The sequence below is a fragment of the Crocodylus porosus genome, unplaced genomic scaffold, assembly GCF_001723895.1.
Source record: "Crocodylus porosus isolate Cpor-Errol unplaced genomic scaffold, CroPor_comp1, whole genome shotgun sequence".
Lineage (NCBI taxonomy): Eukaryota > Metazoa > Chordata > Crocodylia > Crocodylidae > Crocodylus > Crocodylus porosus.
The window spans coordinates 200,488,841-200,510,967 of record NW_017728906.1 but is presented as its reverse complement, the minus strand read 5'-3'; the positions used below and the strand labels follow the sequence as shown (position 1 = coordinate 200,510,967).

Sequence of the window (22,127 nt, the reverse complement as noted above, 5' to 3'; positions counted from 1 at the left end):
TTCTCCAACGCTCATGCCTAGGGCTGCTTTGATTTCACCGCTGTCGCTGTAGACAAGGGCCCAACCATTCAATTGCTGCTCTTTCAGCCTCTCCTTGTAGAGCTGGAGGTTCCCTTCTTTAAAGCCAAGAGTAGCCATCTCCTCGAGGTATGCCTGTATATAGATCAAGGCAAACAGAATGCCTCTAGCATTTCCAGAGCATGAGGTAGCTAAGGGAGGGGAAACTGGCTGAGATTTGGGGCAGTGGTTGTTGATTTTTCCTCTTCTCCAAGCCCTGCTGCATGTGGCTTCTTGGCTGGAACAAGGAGTCTGGTTTTGCCTTTCCCCTTCTCTCTCTTTTTTAAAAAAAAAAAAAAAAAAAAAAGCTGACAAGGGACGTATAAAGCATGGCCTCCACTCCCATTTGTCAGGTGATGGCCCTCTCTCTATCAACTCCTGATCAGAATTTCCCACTCATTAAGCCACTGATTAGTTGCTTCCTTGTTGAGGTTCACACATGAAATCATGACCCTTCATTAGTGACCCTCCTTCTACCAAGGATGCCCTATTTCAACAAATGAACATAGAAGTATGTTAGCTCCTCCACTTGTTAGCTTTATGCTAGGTGGAGGAATTTCCCGTTAACTCCCCTGGGTTTTAACCCAATTTGGAAGTGCAAGAGCAGAGAAGCCAAGCAAGCCCCATGGTCCAAATGAAGTCTGCAGTTTCATCCAGAAAATCAGGGCCACATTATCAAAATATGTTGTAAGTTGAGTCGTCTGGGCAATCTGCCTCCATGGAGTTTCATAAAAAAGCTCATACAACTCTCCCCTTCTCCTTAGCCCCTTCTTTTTCTAGAAAGACCCTAGTCAACATAAGAATATAAGAAAAAAGAAAATAACAAGAGCCCAGCGCTTCACAGGGTGGGGACTATGTAGGTCTTACTTGATTTATTCTTCTACTGTGGCTTCCTGCCAGTCCGATCGCCCCTTGAACCTCTGGTCTTTTGCAAACAGAAATATCCATATAAACTGGTTTATCTTTAGATGCATTTTGACCTTTTCCTTTGTGAAAATGCTGTTCTTTTCAGTCCCCAAACACTGCGTTGTGTGCGAGAAGATTGCTTGCTAGGGGTTAAGCTGTCCATGATGATGAGGCATCTCTGGGGACACTGAGTCTAATCTGCTCGGAGCCAGAGGCATCAAGCATTAGTGCATTGCACGTTAATTTTGATGAAATAAGTATTACAAGGCAGTACCTGATCTGTTTTTAGTCAACTGAAGCTTGAACCCCAACAATAGGTTTTATTGGGCCACTACTTTGTAACTTGAGGTCTTTCTAGAGCCAGTAAAAAAACAAGTAAGTCCCCCACCCCTCCAAAATATTTACTGGTCTTCCTGGGTCCCTTCCTGTGGCAAGTGTCCCTGGGTCCCTCCCCCACTGGGGTGAGGGGACACAGTTTCTTTGAGCATTGTCCTAGTGCCCAGCTGTGTGCAACTGTCTGTTCCTGACAGCATAGCTGCTAATATGATCCCTCTCCATCCAGCCTCTTCTCTATCCATTGCTGTTCTGCTTCTGCAGTCGCAACTGCTAATTCCCTCCTCTCAGAGAAGAAAAACATTCAGATCTTGAAAACAAATGACATCCCTTTGGCGTAATGCTGGGTTTTGTTGCAGGAAACTTTTCTTAATTGTGATGAAATACAAATATTATGTCACCCAGACTGGCTTGGTGACAGGGACTGGAGAAGGCTGCCCCTAAACCTCATAGTTCCCTGCTCTGTGGACTGAGCAGAAGCCAGGCTGGGACTCCAGTTTTTTAGCTGAAGGGAAGGAGCTCAAGATAGGGGGGCTGAACAGTGCTGTGTCAATGGGTTGGGTGTTGGAGGAGGACAGTATAAAGAGAGAGAGGTTGCAGTGGGGATGTTAGGCAGGCTTTTTCTTTTTGAGGATGGGCAGTAACTCCGGTGTGTTTGTACTGAGAGGGGAATTGGGAAGAGTGCAGGAGTTGGGAAAGCTAGCAGTTGGGTAGATGAACCGGAGGGCAAACCTCACTGTTGGCTACAGCAGGCATGAAGGGCGTGTTTGGACGAGATAAGAGGAGGGCAGAAGTGGAGGGAGAGCGGATGTCATGCTGCACAGCACCACGAGCATTTGTCATTCCTTTCCACGGCTCTTTTCAAATTGAGGTTTCCTGTCCATTGCGAGGAAGTGGTTAGAGGCCCAGCCATACAACTTTTTCAGGGCCCTGTGCTACTTACTCACAAGGAGGGTAGTAAAGCACTGGAATGGGTTACCTAGAAAGGTTAAGACCCAAGTAGACAGCTTTGGCTGGGATGATGTAGTTGGGGCTGGTCCTGCTTTGAGCAGGGGGTTGGACTAGATGTGATCTCCTGAGGTCCCTCCCAACCCTCATTTTCTATGATTTGTCATAGGTGAGGAATTGCCCTGAGTAATAAGTGTGCCAGGGAGTAGAAAAGCTAAGAACAAAAATGCAGGTGGCCAAATAAGTCTGAAGCGCAAGCAGGTGGCTGTTGATCATACCCAAATGTCTTGGGGCATCTGCCTAGAAATAAAAGTTTTTGATTTACATGCAGTGCTGATGTTTAAATACCTCTTTCAAAAATGGTCCTGGGACTCCTGCTGCTTCTGCCTCACCGATGAATGTGCTCCAGGAAGGTTGAAAGAGAGAACAGGACCAATATCTCCTGCGTATGCGGGTGGCTGTTTCTGACAGAAAGAGAACAGTCTCCTGTAGGTTTTAATCTGGCATAGCAGTGGTTGTGTTCAGGTGAGGAACATATATGGTCCAGACCCCTAAAATGATTTGTAGGGTAGCCAGGGGATATGCGAACAGAACAACTGCAGTGAATTCCTGTTTATAAGATTTGCAGCAGTCCAGGCTGCAGCAGAGACAATCAGTGCAGTGGATCAAGAACGTGCTCACCTAATTGTCCAGGCAGTATTCATGCTCGAGTCCCTTTTTAATGGAGGTTGATGCTCTGTGTTGTCAGCTGATCCTGAATGCTGATATTTGGCAGTTGTCAGTATTTTATATTGGGTTGCTATACTTCAGGGGCTTTTCCCTCGTTTCTGCGTTTTTTGCTGCTTTTGGCATCCTTTGCCACTACAGATCACTTAGTAACACTTCACTGAAAACTGTGCAATGTGAGTTCCCAGAAGGGGGGAAGTGACTTCTGTAGTTTCACTGTCGCAGCAAGCTTGGCTTTGGCTGTGTAACGTCATGGGCCAAAATTTGAACTGTTGCGCCCTTGCTTTCGAAATGAACCTTCCTGAGCCAGAATAGCTGCACCCCACCAAGGGCTGTGACAGTACCTTTAAAGGAAGGAACTGGCAGGATTAAAGGCACAGCAGGAACTTAAAAACAGATCAGTCATGGGGCCGTAATTGCTTGGGGAATGCCAAGCCTTTCATTTCTAGATCGCTGGTCACTAGTGACCTAGATTAGATTAGCTTCCAGTGGGACATGCAGAATGATCTGGGAGTTGAGTCCCAGAGCAGAGGTGCCCGTTGTTGTGGCAGTGTTAATTGAAGCCCTGGGTTGGGCCGGTATATAGGGTTGCCGCACTGGCCCGCAGGGTCACTCTGAGGCCGTATCTGGCATGTGGCGTCAGACTGGTGCACTGGATTGCACCTGTGGACCAACCTCAAGCACCAACCCCACACTGGATCCGACTTGTGGACCAACCCCATGCCATTTACTTGGCTCTCAGGACTAAAAGGTTGAGTGCCACTGTCTCAGGGCTGCACAGGGCGTGGAGATGGAGCAAACTTGGAGTGGGATCTAGTAGATCCTCATGGCCCACTGACAGGGCTATGTGGGAGCAAACTGCCTTGCCTCATTCCTTGGCTCTTTGTTGAGCAAATTAGAGTCTCAGACTGGGAGCTGATTCATTTGGTGTTTTTCCACAGTCTGACAGTCTCTTGAAGGAAGAAAAAAGGCATGGTCTGTCTGGCTGAAATGCATCTCGATAGAGCAGCGATCTTAGCACATTGCCAGCTGCTGTGATCTAATGCTTTATAGAATGTTCTTATGCGTGACGCTTCCCGAGCCCGGTTCCTGCCGTGCGAGGTCGGACTCCAGTTACCAACTTCTCAAGGAGCCAGGGGCTGGAGGAGCATTTCTCTCGTCTGCCTGGCAGCAACCCTAAGCCTGGTCATCTTCAGCACTTCGAGAACGCGATCTTAATTCTTTTTCCATTTCCTGAAGAATGAGAGAGACAGATGAATGCAGAGAGAAATGCTAGTGAAAAATGAGTCAGGAGAGGGTTTTTTCTCAAGGTTTGTAGGAAATGCATATTGGCAGTTACGCCTAAGAAGAGAACCTATTTTTGCAAGGTCTTTAGGATCGTTTGGTTTGGTAGTCTGCATGCCCTGAAGATACTTAGCAGCTTGCAGGCTGCATCGTTCAGCTTTCATTTAGGTGCCCTGCTGAGCAACTGTGCTTTAAAACATCTTTGTCTTGAAATTATATATAAGTAGAAAATGACAGAACAATGGAGGGGTTTGGGACACCGAAGACCAAACCAGGGGTAGTTTTCTTTCCAAGAGCATTCTTGGCTGGAGGTTTTGTGGAAGTTGCTTTCCGCCAGAGGCCATTTGATCCAGTGAGTTTCTGCTGGAAAATAAAAGTTTTAAAAGTCTGAGTTTATTTTTTCTGAAGTGGTCCCCTGTTGTCATTCATGTTATCTTGGAGATAAGTTTACTCTGTCACCAACATTTCATTCAAGTGGTGGAAGGAAATGGATTTGGGTTTATATGCAGATTAGATCGTTCAGGCTCGGAGAGTTTCATAGTTGTAGCTTATTTTGGAGCCTTGCTGTGCTGCTCTTAGTTTTTGTGTGTTAGGAGCGAATTTTATGGACTTTCTTCTTGACCTACCCATATCACTCATGCTGAATGGACATGTGGTCTGTCTGCACTCCCAACAGAATTGGTGGGACCCCAGACCCCTTCACCATGCCTAATGCAGGGTACATTGCCATTAAGATCAGTCAAATAAGAATATGGAAAACTTCCCTTTTTTCCTCCTCAACAAATATAGGGAAAAGTGATCTCTTTTGTAGAGACAAAAGGAGGCCTGTGTGCCCCAGGGTTGGGCTGTGGTGGATGTACCATCACATCCTGTGAGTGAAAATGTTGTGGGTCTTGCTTTAATTTCCCGTCAGATATATCCTCCTCTGTGTTTGCATGAGCCATGTGCTCAAATGCCCTTTCCCTTGTCCATTCAGGGACCTCACCCCTTAGATCTATAGCATCATATGTTTTCAAGTCCCTTTTATGACATCTCTTACACATAGGGGCGTTACCTTTAAAGGCTAGTCACCTCCTCTTCAACAAGCTGTGCCCAGCTGTGGCATGCAAGGCTGTAACTCGAATAGTATTTCACAGAGGTTAGAATGACTGAGAGCAGTATTTGTACCCTCACCATCTTTCAAGGGTGTATTTTTCGATAGCTAAAACTCGGGTGCTTCTTGCTCCCTCTGTCATTGCTTTGCTAATAGATAACACTCTACCTTGCTTTATCCTTCCAGCAAGAATAATGATGCCCTCTTCCCATCCTTCCGGGCCTGGTAGGAGGCTTTGATAATGTGTGTGAATGGCTTGGAGATCCTCTGCTGAAAACTGTCCGCTCCCTACGTTGGTGGGGGACCACCCAAGAGATGTGCCTTTTGCTGGGCCCAGCCAGCTTCTGAAAGTCTTTCCCCCCTCCCCCGCCCCCCAAGATCAGTTTCTTTCCTGACTGTGGCTCCAGTTTTTTTTAATAAGCTTTTTGTATAAATCACAACTCCTAAAAGTAAACTAAGCTGCCATCTAATCCTATCCCAATGGAGGCTTTTATTCTAATATTAAGTGTGGCTGGGGATGACTGACTCTACTGGTATTAAGGGCGCTTTTCAAGCATCATTAGAGATGATGGGAACTCACGGAAGAAAATCTGGTGAGAACCTGCAGTTGAATAGCCACTGGCAAGAATCCCCCTTGGACACTCCTTTCCCCCAAGGGATAAGCTATGTAAGATTTGTACTGCAATATTTTGATGCTGCTAATAGTTGGCACACCCCCTTTGTGTAGCAGGCCTTAGTATGTACTGCAGAACTGTAAGTTGAGTGCGTGTAACCAGTAACCATCACCCTCCCACACCTGAGCACCGATGCTTGGGTACTGCTGAACTCTCAGACCAGGGTGGCTTTGTGCTGAAAGACCATATAGATTCAGTGCACCTGGTTTCAACCTCCGGCACTGCTATACAAACTCCCCATATGACCTTTGTCAAATCGCTTAATCTTCTTGTTGCCCTGTCCCCCAGCTACTCACTGGGGCTAATGCCTCCTTTCTCTCAAAGGCGGCGGCGGGCACAGGTAAATTCAGTCATGATTGCAAGGTCATTCTGTACTGCCACATGGCCCCAGGCCATGAGCGCCTTCCACCCATTCCCTAAGTCTGGGTCCATGTCTAAGTGTTTTTTCCTGCGCTGTGGTATCTTCTGAGCCCTTTCTGGGCCTGTAAAGGCATTTGCCACCTTGTCTGTGGTGCATGTTGTCTGCATTGGAGACAGCCACCATGTATGTTCACTCAGTTGAAGGAAGCTGCAATTAGTAGATTTTTCTGGCTGCTTTACAAGTTGCAGCTCATGGCCCAAACCCCTTAAGCTGGTTTCTTCCTCAAGGTGAGGTCCTCAGGCTTGTTTCAGTGGGTCCTTCTTCCCCACCCTGGGGGGGCAGACCCAGTCCTGTCCCTGACAGGAGAAGCCTGCCCCAAGTTTTCTGCCTGTCTCCTATCTGGTGCTTGCCTTGGCCTGTTGGCTACAAGTTTCGAGCTTCCGTTCAGATCTGCAGATAACCTGTGGGTACAGTAATGCTTCTGACTCCCAGCCACATCCTTTGCGGGGGTATTCTCTTAGCTCTGTTTCTCCTTCCTTTAAGGCATTTGGGAGCTGGTTCTCTGCATGCTTCAGGAAGCAAGCTCGACTGAGAGCCAGTGGCAGAAGGAAGCAAGAGAGGAGAGTTTTCTGCTTTCATCACCTTGTACTCATTCAGTGGCTTATTACTTTCATTAATACACCTTAGATACTGCACAGTTAGTTTAGTACTTCCTTAATAAAGTACTAACTAAATGCAGTACCTAGAGTTACTGCACAGTAGTGCCGGTGCACAGTTATTTAGCGAGACTTACTGCGTGTTAGCTTAATAACACTGCGCAGTCAGCTATGAGCACGGCTTTTGCCATGACATGCGCAGTAAACATCTCATGTAGACCCGCCAATTGAGGAGCTTAGTTTTTTTCTTTGGGCAGGCTGCAGTTCCCTCTCCTGCCCTGGGCAGGGAAGGATGCTAGTGGCTTTGGAGAAGAACTGGATTTTTAGCAAGTAGATTCCCTTCACCACCCTTGGTTGGGAAGACAGATGGAAGATCTCACCCGAGTCCTGAAGAGTCTGTACCAGCAGTTGTCTGCCTGCCTGTGAAGTTTTTTCGTCTGTTGCTGTCTTGCCTTGCCTCCATCTGGACCCTAAAGATATCAGACAGAGTGCCAACATGACCCTTTCCTGTAAGGGACCTGCAGGCCCAGTTCATTCTCCCTACTGCTGCCTGGATAACGAGCCTTGTAGGGGTTCCTATGTCTCTCAGGTGAGTCTTGAGAGATGCAGACCCATCTGGCCTGTGCTGTCCCAGGTGCTTGAAAGCAGTGAAGCCTTTTTGGAGTCTCTTCTCAAACCCCCTTACTTTTTCTGGAAAGACTTGGAGGGTGCCTGGTGTGCAGAGAAGGCTGTAACCCGGGCCCATCTTGAGAATGCATGAAGGACACTGGAAATACTCAGGAGCAACATTGGAGCCAAATCTCACTGCCTTCTGGAGTGGGATTGCAAGGGACAAGCTCCAAAAGGAGATATAAATAAAGGCACACCCTGTTCTCCTGCAGAGCTTTGCCGAGCCCAGCACGGCAGATAAGACACAGAGGAGGCCAAGCCAGAGATCTCTGCTGATGGCTGCGTGCATGTGCAGTAGAGAGAAAGGGAGTTCTTGCTTCCTGGGAGAGAGAGACCGGCTGCCCAAATTGGTGCTAGGGGGCTAAATACGTATTAAAAGCAAGCACCAACTGAGCTAGCTAGAAGGGAAGTAAAAATACCCGCTGAGGCATGCCTCTCTTGTATGGTGCCAAGGATAAGGCAATGCTGAGCAAACCATCCCTACTTTTGCTTCTGTCCGCTCCCTGAGAAGGTATAAGGAAGGAACAGGGGTGCCCTGCCATGCTGGAGAAATATTGGCCTGGTGTCCCGGCTTGCTGCTGTAGGTCTCCACACCCTGACTGCCGGATTGTCGTCACTGGCTGCTGCTGCAGGTCATCATGCCCTCCAGATTGTTCCCAGAGGCTGCCATCATCACGCCTGCCTGGAGAAGCTGGCTTTGGAGAGATGTCGGAGGAGAAAGGGAGGGAGGCACCTTGCACTCACTCACCTTCTGGTCCTCCATTTTGGAAGCTTGCTTCTTTTCTCCACGTACATCTGGCCCAGGAAAGTAGCACGGGTGTTACAGAATAAATATCCAGTTCCTAGCGATGTCTAACGAGAGTGATTGTTTCAAGAACATGACTCACTGTGGCATGCTTCCTATGAGCCAGATCCAGTTCACTGAAGCTGCATCCAGCTGTTCTTCTGATCCCTTCTGTGTGCCGCCCTATATAGATGTGGAGGTCCAGGCTCCAAAATCTATTCTTTGCTCTTCCGGTTGGTAAAATGCAGGGAACCAGATTTGAGACGCTTTTTAGATCAGCGGAGCAGGCAGATGTTGGATGAAGATAGTAGAAAGGGCTTCTCCGGGTCCCGTTTCAATGCATGTAAGAGCAGAGCAGCCGCTGGTTGGAACACACTGATTTATTGAAGGCTCAGAGCATTTTTCCTTGCACGGGTAACGAGCGTGTTCTGGATCTAACAGTTTGCATGTCTGTTTTTTTTTTTTTTTCCTTAAGTAGGAAAACTGACATAGAAGACTGCTGTCCTGAGCAGAGCAATGTTCTGTGTTTCTTTCTGTGTTTCCTTTCAAAGGAAAGACGAACATCAGGGTGACATGGCAGAAGAGGGATTGAGCACAGTGGACTTTGCACCTGGAAGGTATTCCTGGCTCAGTTTGGGCTTGTGATTTGTGTTTTTCGTGTCTGCAAATGGCAGTACAACCCCCCTGTAGTCTCTGCAGGGGTTGGGATGCTAGATGCCAGGCGAGAAGTGATCCCTCACAAAGCCGAGCAAGATCTCTGCTGTATGCCATCCCATTATTTCCACTGCTTCTCAGGATCATAGAAAAGGCAGAAAGGAGAGTGTGCTGATAATACTAGCAGGAGAAGCTAATGCTTCACAGGCCTTGTATCTTGCTCACCGAGGAGGCCTGCTATGAACACAGCCCCTGCATCTAGCATCGGAGTTGCAAAATGGCTATTTGGATGAAGCAGTGGCTGCTCATGGGGCCTAGTAAGAAGTCAGCAAGTAGAACATCTTGTGCTGGCTGACGCAAAGCCCAAGATCCAATTATCACATTAAACAAGTGAAACATATACCTGTGTTTCTTCCGGAGGGCACTAGCATGGGTTTACAAACGCCCGAGCTGAAAGATCAAGTTTCTGAGCTTGGATATTCCTGGCATTTTCAAGGAAAAGGAAGTTTTTGTGGAAACCCTGATTTTTAAACTGACCCCTTAGGTCAACTACATTCCCAGGAGTCTATCCTGGAGCCTCGTTCCTCATTCCCGAACAGCACTATCCTAATATAACTCTTATGGTTGCTGTCATTGTACTTTGTATTTACTAACACCGAATTTCTTAGCATCACTGTTTCCCATTCGGGGTGGGAGGTTGACAACCTCTTGATCTTTCTCTGCTGCAGCTTAGTCTTGCACTTCTTTTCAGAGACGTAGTCTTCAGCTGTCGTAGCATTCATCCCCCACTCGTGTGAACTGCTCAAGGCAGTATTATCGGTGGGGCAGTAAGAGGTTGTCCCCTGCATCTACTCAAGGCAGGACCATCTTTAAGGAAACCATCCCAAGTGTCTGTCTAGCCTGCTCTTAAATGTGTCCAGGGATGGAGATTCCCCACCTTCTCTTGGGTTCCTGTTCCGATGCTTGACCACCATCCACATCAGCAAGATCCTTCTAATCTCCAGCCTAATTTTCTGCTGCTGTGGCTGGAGGCCATTGTTTGTAGTCCTGTCTCCTAATGTCATGGAGCAAAGCCCATCTCCAGCCTCTCTGTAATCCTGCTTCAAGTATTTTGAAGATTATTCTCAAATCTTCTCTTCTCCAAAGTAAATAACCCTAGTTCTTTCAGCCTTTCCTCATCAGTCGTGCTTCCTAGGTCTATAATCATTTGTGTCACTCTGCTGGACTCATTTCCAGCCTGTCCACATCCTTCTTGAAGTGTGGGGCCCAAAACTAGATATAGATGAGGCCTCATCAGTGCCAAATAGAGTGGAAGAATCGCTTCCCTTGATCTGCAAGGGACACTCCTGATAATATAATCTGGTATACCACTGGCCTTTTTTGCAACAAGGGGACATTCTTGGTGCATATTCAGCTTATTTTTATTCAGCTTTGTTTCATCCTAAATTTGTTAAAAAAATTTAGGACGGTTTTGTTCTGGGAATTTGTCTCTTCATGTTATAGAGTAGCAGAACTTATGGCTTTGCTTTTAATGTATGGTGCCCACAATACATAACTTAAGAGAGACTCTGGGGCTGCATCCAGATGAGCATGCCACGTGCTTCCCTGGGGACAGAGAGCAGTGGTACACATTTGTGGTGCTGCTGCTTGTCCTCGGGGAACACCTGTGCACACACGCTCTGGTGTGTGACGAGCTGTGCCTGGGGTCCTAGGGGCCTCCCAAGGCACAGTGGTGATCCGGGCATGCAGCGCTTGGCTGACAGCTGGGGCATGGCTTCGGCCTGCCAGGCTCCAGTTTTGGGTGGTTCACGCTGCTGCCACATGCCCTGCCCACTTTTTTCTGCTGAGGGTTATTTTGACACCCGCCATGCTGCAAACTAGCAGCACAGCAAATGCATGCATGTGTGGTGTGTGTGGTCTGTAGCATTGCAGGCGGGTCTGCAGTGCTGCAAACTGTACATGTGTGCCCATCTGGACATGCCCTGGCAGTTGTCTTAACTGGAGGCCATCTCAGGACAGGGGTATTCTCTTTCTGCCAAGGACTGACAGGTCTGGATCCACTCCTAAGCTGCAAACAGGCTAAAGTACCCATAGTAACAAATCTGCTGACCTTCTTCCTTGAAGAATACAAACTTCTTCAAGCACCAGTTTGCATCTCTCAGCAAGTCTGACCAGGGCAAATGTTCAGCTAACAAAGGCCTTGTCTGTACTAAGAGGATTTTGCCAGTTTAACTCTGCACACCCATATTGATATTACAGGGTTGTAGCAGGGTTGCTGAGGCGTCTGCTTCTTCAGCATAGGCCAGGATTTCAGGATACATCTGGATCTATCTATATATTTTTAATTCCCAGATGGTTTTGCTCTTCTTTGAGGATAAGAATCCCTTTCCCAGAAGGGCCGATGTGTATGGGAATTCAAGAGAAATTGGCTATTACCTTTGTCTTGGGCACCACTGTTATTTCAGAGCACAAATAGGACTGGATATTAATCGTGGTGATTTCAGCTCCTGTATGAAGAGCTGAGCCGCTTTCCTAATTTGGGAAGAAATTTGCTAGTGGTGTTCCAGCAGGTGCCTTGGGGATTTTCACCTTTTTCTGGAGCATTGAGTAGGAATAATCTCTTAATATCTGCCAGACATAGCACACACGACTGACTTCCTTTGATGGAGCACTGAGGGAAACTGGTGCGTCCCATCTTCTAATCTGCATTTATATTAGACACTAGCATATTGTAATTTAAATCTCATGTCAGTTTGAAAAGACCTGTCTCGGGGCTGGTAGTTGCCAGGAGTTTGAATGCACTGGTCGTTTGAGTTTCGTATTTAAAAAAAAAAAAAAAAAAAAAAGACAAGTCAAGCTCACTTTAGAAAAGATGAGCACAAGCTAAAGACTGAGTTGGCAGGTGGATGCTCTTTGTACGGGATCATGAGTGGGAAACTGTCTAATGTGAACTCCGGAGTTGGAGAGCATAATTTTAATATTTGCTTGACTAGAATAAATAAAAATGAAACTCGTTCCAATAACAGATTCTGAAATGTTTTTGTTTCTTCACCTCCAGGTTAGTAAGCTTCAAGGATACAGCATCTTCTTTAGGAATTGAACAAGTCTTATGTTGTTATTTCGGGTGTGTGCAGACACAAACCAAAACTGACAGATCTCAGGTTGAAGGGACATCCGCAAGGAGAACCACTGCTCTCCTGCTGTTGCACTGGAGTTTCTCCCTGAGCTTTCGCTGATATTTTGGGATGGGTGAGGCTTGTGGCTGGAGCCACCTTAAGTTCAGAAACGTTGGCAGCTGAGATTACTGTAAATGACAAGAGGCGATGCAGGTTGACCCATTCATCTGTTTCTCGCTTCTGCAGAGACGTTTCCAGTAAACCCTTAGTGATCATGCAGTGCTTTATCATGACTCATGGAGCCATTTCTATCTGACGCAGGCACCTGTGTTCGGAGAAAAGTGCAAGTGACCATCAGTCACACTCGTCTTATTCATCCAGGTTTTATCCCACGTGCTCCTTTACTGTTTTACATGCTTGTATTTCAGCCTCTTGCCTGCGACATTTGGCATCTGATGGACTAAAGCACTTACCTGCGGTAGCTGTCGTTCGGGCACTGCAGTCTCTGAGCAGGGGAGTCACAGTTTCAGAAAATTCCTTGCAATTTTTCTCTTCCTTATGTTTTCGAGAGTCTGGGGTGAATGAGACATGGGAGCTTCCCAGACAGCTGGAGAGGGAGACTAGGCACAGGCAAGAAACTTGCTGGAAAACAGTGTCTCTTGAAGACTGATAGCATCTGCTGTGCTCTCATGTGTGTGCCTGGGTGTGCATGCTAGTAGCAGGCCAGGTCCGTAAAGTGAATCTAATTTGGAGATCGCCTCAGCCAGTTTGTTTCTGAAACCTGCCCAGGCCAGGTAAAATGTATGCTGACAGCCTTTCCCTATGGACTATAGATCTGTCCCTCTCCAAGGGTTTTTCTACCTTACTAGCAGGGTTTGGGGTGAACAAAATAGTTGGAAGCATTGGGTTGAATATAGTGCTGTTAAGTAGACAACTGTGATGTGTCCTTGTTGTGTCCACACTTGGGCCCTGATCCAGCTAATTGCTTAATTCAGCATATATTTCACTTTTAAGGGGATGAATACCTTCATTTCATCGGGGTCTCTGGATACCAGGGTGATGATGGCGTTATCTGTGCCCTTGAATCCACAAAACTTCACAGCATGGGTGGCTGCAGGGAAAGGCCCCTTGCTGTCCTGTCAATACTCTTGTCTCCCTTTGGAAGAACCGCCTTCGAGACAGAGGGGAGCCTTGGCTTTCCTGCTGAGACTTTTAGCAGGGAGGCTAATTGTGATGGTGTTTTTTAATGATGTTCACACTTGTCCATCGGCAACGGAGCTAAGACCTATCAGACTCATTTCATAGAAGCCCCAGAACAGCAATCAGATGATAAAACCTTTCACATCCTTAACAGTCTAGAGTAACAGCGCCCCAAGGGATGACTAGGTCGAACGGTCACAAACTCCTGCAAGACCGTTTCAGGCTGGACATAAGGAAGAATTTCTTTCCTGTCCGAGCCCCCAAGGTCTGGAACAGTCTGCCAGCGGAGGTGGTTCAAGCACCTACATTGAACACCTTCAAGAGTGAATTGGATGCTTATCTTGCTGGGATCCTATGACCCCAGCTGACTTCCTGCCCTTTGGGCAGGGGGCTGGACTCGATGATCTCCCGAGGTCCCTTCCAGCCCTGATGTCTATGAAATGTATGAAACTTTGGTCCAGGTACTTGTTAGGTGAAAATATCTTTATGCTACCCAGATGCTTGTCTCTAAAAACTTGTAAAGCCTCCTATAAGCATGGTACCTGGGCTTTTGCATCAGCCCTGTTTGCCTGGTAAATGTGCAGCGCAGTTTTAGGTGCTGGTTTTGAACCAGAAGTATCAAGTTCTAAGTGACCAGTTCTGCATGGACTAAAGCACAGTTCCCTGTTGAATTGTTTGTATGAATCAAAATGAGCTGAATCCCCACTCCCAAATATCCTATTCCTGGATGCTACTGTAGTACAAATAATAGGATCTCCATGCCAAACAGGAAACCCACATGGGGAAATAAATCCAACATATAAGCAGAAACAACCCCAGAGGTCCCATCCTTGCCAGAGAATACTGACAAGTACATTACTAGGGAGAGCAAAGTTGCACTTCTTGAAGCAGAAAGCCCAGCGCTCATCCCACAAGCTGATGAGCATTTCCATCTGCTCTGATCTCAGTTGCTGTGTTGGAATGGGGTACAGGCATCGGTCTGCAAGGTGAAGGCCCGGGACTTTGTAAGTTTTGCTGTAATCATAGCCACCTGCCAGTTGTATTTCATGTTTCTGTGCATGAGACACTAAAGTGCTCCAGCATTGTCTTAGTTGGACTCTACCCCCAGCCACTTCAAATAAATGTTTAATGAGAGTGAGATTGAGGTGGCCTAATGCCCATGTTTTCTCTCCTAACAGAGTTCTGTCGAATCGATAAGCCCTTGTGTCACAATGAAGATGAGCAGCTCAGCTTTGAAGCCGTCCGCAGCATCCACAAGCAGATGGATGATGACGCCAATGGCAACGTAGATGTAGAGGAGAGCGATGAGGTTAGTGTCCACTCTTTTCCTTTCCCTCTTCCTTATGCTCTTCTAGAGATGGGCTGCTCTCTTTTGGACAGTGCTACAGGGCAGGGTTACTAATGACATTTTCTAGCAGAGTTGTGCATCAATGAGTGACTATGTGCAGCACTGAACCTGCAGTCCAGTGTGGGCCAGATGCTCCGTGACAGTAACCTGCTGAACTTTTGTCTTTTGCATTGGTGTCATCACTTCACTCCAGCTTCTAGGTCAGCTGATTGGATCCGGCCTGCAGGCAGGCACCCACCAATTAATTATATCCAGCCTCACCGGTGGCTGCCCCTGCTGCACACTGCATGGGCCTGGATGCTTCACCAGAACTCATTGAGTGGCCTTCCAGCCGAACTAATTGTTTGCCCCTATTTTAGGTAGTACTGTGATGCAACTAATATTGCATTCCAAGAGGACTTCCCAGCTGCTGGATATTGAAGTTACCACAACTGCTCTCATCTAGCTTGAAAACGCTCCAAATATCCAGCCTTTTCTCTCCACGTGGGTGCCTAAATATCTCAGCCAGTCCCCGTCATCTCCCGTCTTGATCAATGAAACCTTCTTCTCTGCTCTACAGGCCCTTGCTGCAACCCATTTAGTCCATCCGAATGCAGCTGCAAAGACCAAACTGCTTTTCTTGTTAACCTGCCCCCCTCACACTTTCCCTCCAGGTTATTCTACTACCTCCTGCTTCTTCCCTGCAGCAAATTCAAGCTGCTTATCACCTTCTGAGGCCTTCTGTGAAACTTCCTGCTTAGCTGACCTTGTTGCTTTGCATTCCTCTTCCAGTGACACCAGTCTCGAGGATTTGTCTTTTAGTGCCACAATGGACCTTGTCCTGCCTTATGTATAGAGTGACCTTGCAAAGTGCGTTTGCAAGGCCATCTTCCTCCGAGGTCCTGCCTTAAAGGCTGCTTTGGCTATGCCTACAAGAAATGAGCCAATCCCTGTACCTCCTTGAGCTAGCTAGCATACAGTTACCTTTGTCCTGTCTAATATTAATTCGTAAGCTCCTCAGGGCAGGAATCACATCTTGAGTGGTATTTTCCCTTAAATTGTATTAGAGTCTTATGACAGCCTTCTTGAAATGGACATCTGTGGTTATTGGAAAAGGATTATACTGAAAAATAGTGCTTGCTAGCTTATTAAGGAAAGTCTCTCCATGTTATTACACCGCTCATGAACAATTAGGTTTTGTTACTTATTGACCTAACATTGATTTTGCACTTAAGAGCAGTAAACGCTTTGGGCTTCAGTTAGTCAGGAGCTACTTTTCTGACTAGTCAGGAGCTACTCTTCTGCATGCCCATCCATAATTTGTCTGGGAGTTAAAACTCGGCTAAAAGAAAATGACAAGCTACAACATTATCTAGTCCATGGGCTTCTCTTCTTCTAGATCTCCGTCTGTTCCACTATCCAGCTCCTGGGTAATCACAGCAGCTTCTGCCATAAGGAATCTGTCTTTGCTGTCACATGTTTTCTCTGGCTGGATGAAAGGGGAGGATATCGGGAGTCAGCAAAGACACTGAGTGAGCTCTCAATTTGAGGCCCAATTGCACATTCCTGTCTGCTGCAACAACTGTTGGATATGAGCCTAAATCCTTCCCTCACACTCTGTGGGCCAAGGAGTGTTAGTGATGCTGGTTTAGTTTGTCTGGCTCCTTCAGTCCTGTGTCCCTGCCTATTGCCTGGCCATTGGCTTTTTGTATGTCAGGAAGGCGACTGACTGCTCAGCAGCTGTTTAGAGTAGAAAGTCAGTCTTTGCAATGCAGAGCCATGCCATTGTATAGTGTTTAAAGGTCCCTTGCTCCTCACCGAAGCCACACAAGGATTGTATTTTCCAGGCATTCTTCTCTGATGCAGGCATTTCGGATGTGATGGTTTATAAGTCAGTCTCTTTCGTTTACTTCTTGGGATGATTTCTCTGATGAAGCTTTGCTAATGAACTCCAGAAATCCTGAAGCCCTGGCAATGAGTTGGTTATCATGTCTGAAGGCTGATTTTTTTTTTTTTTTTTTCAGCAGAAAAGTAACTAACTCTGCTCTTCCCAGAGTCATTTGTAGGAAGCACTTGGCAATGTATTTTTAAAAGGTGGGAGAGCACACACTCAAATGCAGACTTAGCTTTGTCATCTGATGGGGCCCAGGGGCAAAAGATGAGCCTTAAAGTACACATACAGGTTTTGTCGGCATAATCAGGGCTAGGGAAAGAGTCCCTAGCACCCTTCATTGAGAAGGTCCTCTTCCAGACCCACAAATCTCACCTCTGGCTTCCTAGCTGACCTTACATGAAGTAAAGCATGGAGAGCAGTGCCTCTCGTATCCACAGCTTAACCCTATCAGGCTCGTTGCATATAAACAATCCCTTTAAATTGCACCCGGAGACAAAGTGGGATTCTGTGCAACACGAAGAAGATTTAAGAAAAATATGACACTTCTTGCGTCAGTCGCCAGTACGTTGTCAGACAGCTGCATCTTGCAACAGCTGAGTTCTCGGGCAGGTCTTCCCATGCAGAATGAATCTAATCTGTGACTGACAGATATTGAGTAATGGGCGGCCTTCTGCATCTGATCGGAAAGAGAGGCACTCTCGGCATTGTTAGAAGCAGCTGGGAGCCAGGCAGTGACGGTGAGTTTTGAACTCCTGTCCATTGCATACTGAAGCTATGTACATTTAACTCCTTTTAATCTTTCCTTTTAAGTCAGTCCCTGAATTTAGTTCTGGTTGTTCCTCTCAGATGTCTGTTCTGAAAAGGAGTAGACCATGTTAGTGTTTAGGTCTTGACGTCTTTGGTTCAGAAACTGATAGAAGGAGAGTAAGATATTCATTGCTTTTTCTTTTTCAGAGCATCTGCTCAGGGGCCCACGTTGTGATCAAGGCTATGAATTTGTAACTGCTCTGGCAGCCAGTGTTTTGAGTCTGTTTAACTTGTTGGGGGGCCCTTTTAGAATAGCTTGCATTATTTGCATGTATACGCAAATGTTGTTCTATGCAAATACTTGTCTGTGAAAACAATGGCTGTGCCTCTGCCAAAACACTGCTGTCTCTGTTTGCAGCACTTACCTCTATCACTCAGTAGTGTATGCCAGGCCTTACCTAACTAAGTAGGTGACGTAAATCACTGTCATCAGAGAAGACTACAAGGGAATGTCAGTGTCAGTAGCTCTTTTTTTATGTGAAAAACTTGCAAGCCCTGTGATCGCTGCTAATCTGCTTAAAGCTAGAGTTGCCTGTTGACTTATCCTGCATCTTTCAGGCTACACGATCATTCTGAGTTTTTTATACAGTTGATGAAAGGTAATGTCTTCATCACTGGTAGCTGAAGATGTTTGTTGAATAATCATAAGAATTTACAAATTCAAGCCTCAGTAACAGAGCAGTTGTTCTTCCAGCCTTTGAGGTTATTCTAAGAATATGAGCATAATAGCAAAGCATGCCTTGTTTGTGTAAGTGATAAAAAATTATTGTGGGTACAGTCCAGTAAAGCAATGTCAATGCACCTTATCATAGGTTAACCAAAGTAGAGATATAGCACAAGCTTTCATGAGATGAAGCTCACTTCATCCAATGCTTTAACTCACAAGCTTGTGAGATGTCTACAGCACACATAGATATAGCTATATCTACTGTGGTTAGTCCTGTAAAATACAAATCTATGCTGCTTTCTACTTCACGTCAAACTGACATAGCTAACTGTGTCTCTCCACCATTGTATCGTGTCAGCAGGAGTAAAGGCCGTGGTTCGATCCTAAGTAGGATCCAGATATCTGTTCCAAGGGTACAGATACCCTTGGTTTCTCCTGTTCTCTGTGGCACGTGGTAGGTTTTGAGGCTGTTGTTCCTCTGTGTCCTCCCCTGGTCAGCGTAGTTCTCTGTCCAAGGTGTTGCCTGTGCTGCTGCTGTAGCCGGTGTGTGTTGTTTCAGAGTCCTCAGATGTTACACACACTGGTGGCACGGGTTGTTTCACTGGCAAAGGCTCAGCCAGGTTTATTACCTATAAAGCACCAACTCATGCACCTGGCCAAAGGGTTATAAGGTGTTAGCCCCAATGCTTGTGGTAAAGCACAGGTACGACTCACAATTGCTTGCGTCCCATAAGCCTAACACAAATCACAAAGATTTCAGTCCTTTACGCACGGATCAAACAAGTCTGCGGGTTTACATAATAAACCCCAGCACCTCTTCCAAACTACCCTAAGCCTCAGACCTCCTGCTACTAGCAGGTGTGTTCTCAATTCTGTAGCATCACCCTTATCAATCTGCCTTCAACACCCCGCTGTCTTGTCAAGTTGAGTCTCACAGGTGTCCTGGTGGTGTGAGGTCAGCCTTTGGAGAGGCCTGCTTTAGTCAGTGCTCTAGCAAAGCCCTCATGTGAGCTGTATATGCATTAATCAGTATTAATGTTAATCAGTACTCCAGTGAGCCTTACAGAGGCCATTGGACTTTTTACTCCACGTCCTACTTTGTTATAGGATGCTGGGGCTCACTTTGTGGTGTGTAGGAAGGGCTGGTGTGGGTGGTGGTGATGACTATTTGAGCATTAATCACAGAACCATACCATCGTAGAAGATGAGGGTGGAAGGGACCTCAGGAGGTTGCACAGAGTCTAGCCCTCTGCTCAGAACAGGACCAGCCCCAACAAGATCATCCCCATGTCGAGCCGAGCCTTAAAAACCTCCAAGGATGGTGATTCCACCACCTCGTTAGGTAACTTGTTCCAGTGCTTCACTACCCTGCTGGAGACAAAGTGACTCATCTTCCCTTGCTGCAACTTGAGACCAGTAAAATATCTAGTAGATAGTTGTTTGTGAATGCAGGGGACTGGAAAAGACAACTTGGGTCATCCAGTCTAGTCCTGTCTGTTGGCATTTGGCAGGAAGGCAACTGGAAAACTGTCAGCAGCTCACCTCAAGGAACCGGGGTGCCACAGTGATCTACATAAACAGCATCCAGCATCTGCAACAGGAGCAGGAGCTCGTGTGCTACAGCCAATGTAATAGTGGAGGCCAGGGAAAGATTGAGTGGCTGCCCCAAGGCAGGGTGTGCTGAAGAGAGGCTTAAAGGAAGCGGCCTTGTTCTGCAGCCAGATGCATTTCATCTTAAGAACAGGGCCTGGAATTGCTGTCCAGTTGTCTGCTACACTCCGCGGGGACGTGTCGTCCTGTGCGGTGTGGCAGGAAGAGAACGTAATGTTTGTGGTCGCATGGGTAAAGTAAAGCAGCCGCACAAGCTTGTGACCGTGTTCTGCAGCTTCTTCCCCATACCCAAGAAATGGTGTGTCTGACGCGAGTGATGAATGCAGAAACTCTCAGTAGGATTTGTAGGGAACAAGTTGAAGATCGTGCAGGAGCATGTTGGGAATAGCTTTTATTTGCGACCTCTATCTAGGTCATGTTCGTGTACTCTGCGTTTTGTTTAGGCTGGCTAGAAAGCGAATCTGAATGAGTCCATTAGAGGTGTGGGCTGTGGCTGCTTGTTACTGGAGTAGTAGACTGGGTCAGTGCTTTTGGACTCCTTACCCAGCCATGGTGAGACTTCCTGGTCAGCTGTCAGACTTTGCCTGGTGCTGGAAAGGCCCTGTTGGGAGTCGGTTGCCTTTCTGCCTTAGCTTTCCCAATTGTCCTGACCTTGACCTCTATTGTCCAAGAAAGTGAGCTCAGCCAGGTATCTGGATTTTCAGGGAGCATTTATACTGTCACCAGATGTATTGCAAGAGTCTTGTGAACCCAGCATTCATTCCTTCCTGTGGCAGGGGGTCAGGCTAGATGATCTGTTCAGGTGCCACCTGACCCCAGCTACTATGAAACTAAGGCCTTGAGTTTGTCCATCTGGGTGTTTTGCTCAGCAGGTGTAATCATTCCTCGGCTTCCTTCATTTCTGAGCAGGCTGGAGTTGAAATGATGTACACACGAAGAGCAGGCAGCTGCTGCGTGCACTTTCTCGGGAGTGCCAGTGAAACCCAGCCCTCTTGCTTGGCTGAGAATTAGTCCTTGGGAGTTTATTTAGATTGCAGCTCTTCTTTGTGAGATGTAATGGGCACTTTGTTTGGGATTAAAGGGGCCGATCCTTAATAAATAAATAAATAAAATAAAATCTACTTAACAGGGATGAACATTTATCGACAGCCTTAAACCATTTCTTTTTTTTCTTTTTTTTTAAAGAATGCTTTTGCCCTTTTCTTGTGTGGAGGTGAGTTTTTATCGAGTTAAAAGATGGTATCTATGACCGCAATTACAAGGAGAGAACCCTGTTTCCTACGGGGAAAAATCCCTCTGATTACCAGCCTATTTCTGATCTTCATGTTCAGTCAAAAGGTGATTCCAGCTTTGTTTAAGGCCATCTTTGTCTTGAGACTAAACTGAACATGTTTCAGCCTGTGGGATGCATTTCCTGTTCAAGCTCGATGCACTAAAACAGCTGCAGGTCTGTCCTCACCAAAGAATACCTCCAACCAAGATTCTTCGTCCCTTAAGTACTTCTTCCCCTCTATTCTGTGCTGGGGAGGCCACATCTGGAGTCCTGTGTCCGGTTTTGGGCCCCCCACTACAGAAAGGATGTGGACACATTGGAGAGAGTCCAGATGAGGGCAACAAAAATAATTTGGGTGCTGGAGGACATGACCTGTGAGGAGAGGCTGAGGGAAATGGGATGATTTAGTCTGCAAAAGAGAAGACCGAGGAGGGATTTCATAGCAGCTTTCAACTCCCTGCAGGGGGGTTGCAAAGAGGATGGAGCTGGCCCGTTCTCAGTGGGGGCAAATGACAGGACAAGGAGCAATGGGCTCCAGTTGCAGCAAGGAAAGTTGAGGCTGGATATTAGGAAAAACTTTCTCACTAGGCAGGTGATGAAGCACTGAAACAGGTTACCCAGAGAGGTGGTGGGATCTGCATCCGTGGAGGTTTTGAAGACATGGGTAGACAAAGCCTTGGCTGGGATGATGTAGACGGAGCTTGTCCTGTTTTGAGCTGGGGAGTTTTACTAGATGTGAGCTCCTGAGGTCCCTTCCAACCCTCCTTCTCTATTATTTCTCGATTATCAGGATAGCTGAGGATCTCATGGAGAGGTAGATGGGCTTGTTACAGGATTTGGCGGCCCGCTTGTTTAAAATATAGGGCTCTGTGTTTAATGAAGCTATGCAATTTTATAAATAGCTTCATCATTGTGCATATTTCATAGAGCCCCATGTAGTTGTGTGTGCTTCAATATCTGAAGGCCTCTCTTTTTAAAAAATGTCTCTGAAACTGTCGGTTGCAAAGGGGACTCCTTTTGTCAGTGTTGCAGCAATGTCTATGGGCCGTAGTTCAGGGAAAATGGGTTGCTTGCCTCCACTTAACGA

The 22,127-nt window shown here is 46.7% G+C and overlaps 1 protein-coding gene across 3 annotated transcripts in view; it reads left to right on the top strand.

The window, feature by feature from the left end:
- The window catches only part of STIM1 (stromal interaction molecule 1), a 140,145-nt gene that overhangs the window by 48,298 nt on the left and 69,720 nt on the right, over window positions 1–22,127 (top strand). For all 3 annotated transcript variants that reach the window (XM_019530504.1, XM_019530506.1, XM_019530505.1), the window contains exon 2: window positions 14,640–14,770. In XM_019530504.1, coding sequence (XP_019386049.1) covers window positions 14,640–14,770 — 131 coding nt within the window. The remainder of the gene's footprint in view (window positions 1–14,639; window positions 14,771–22,127) is intronic.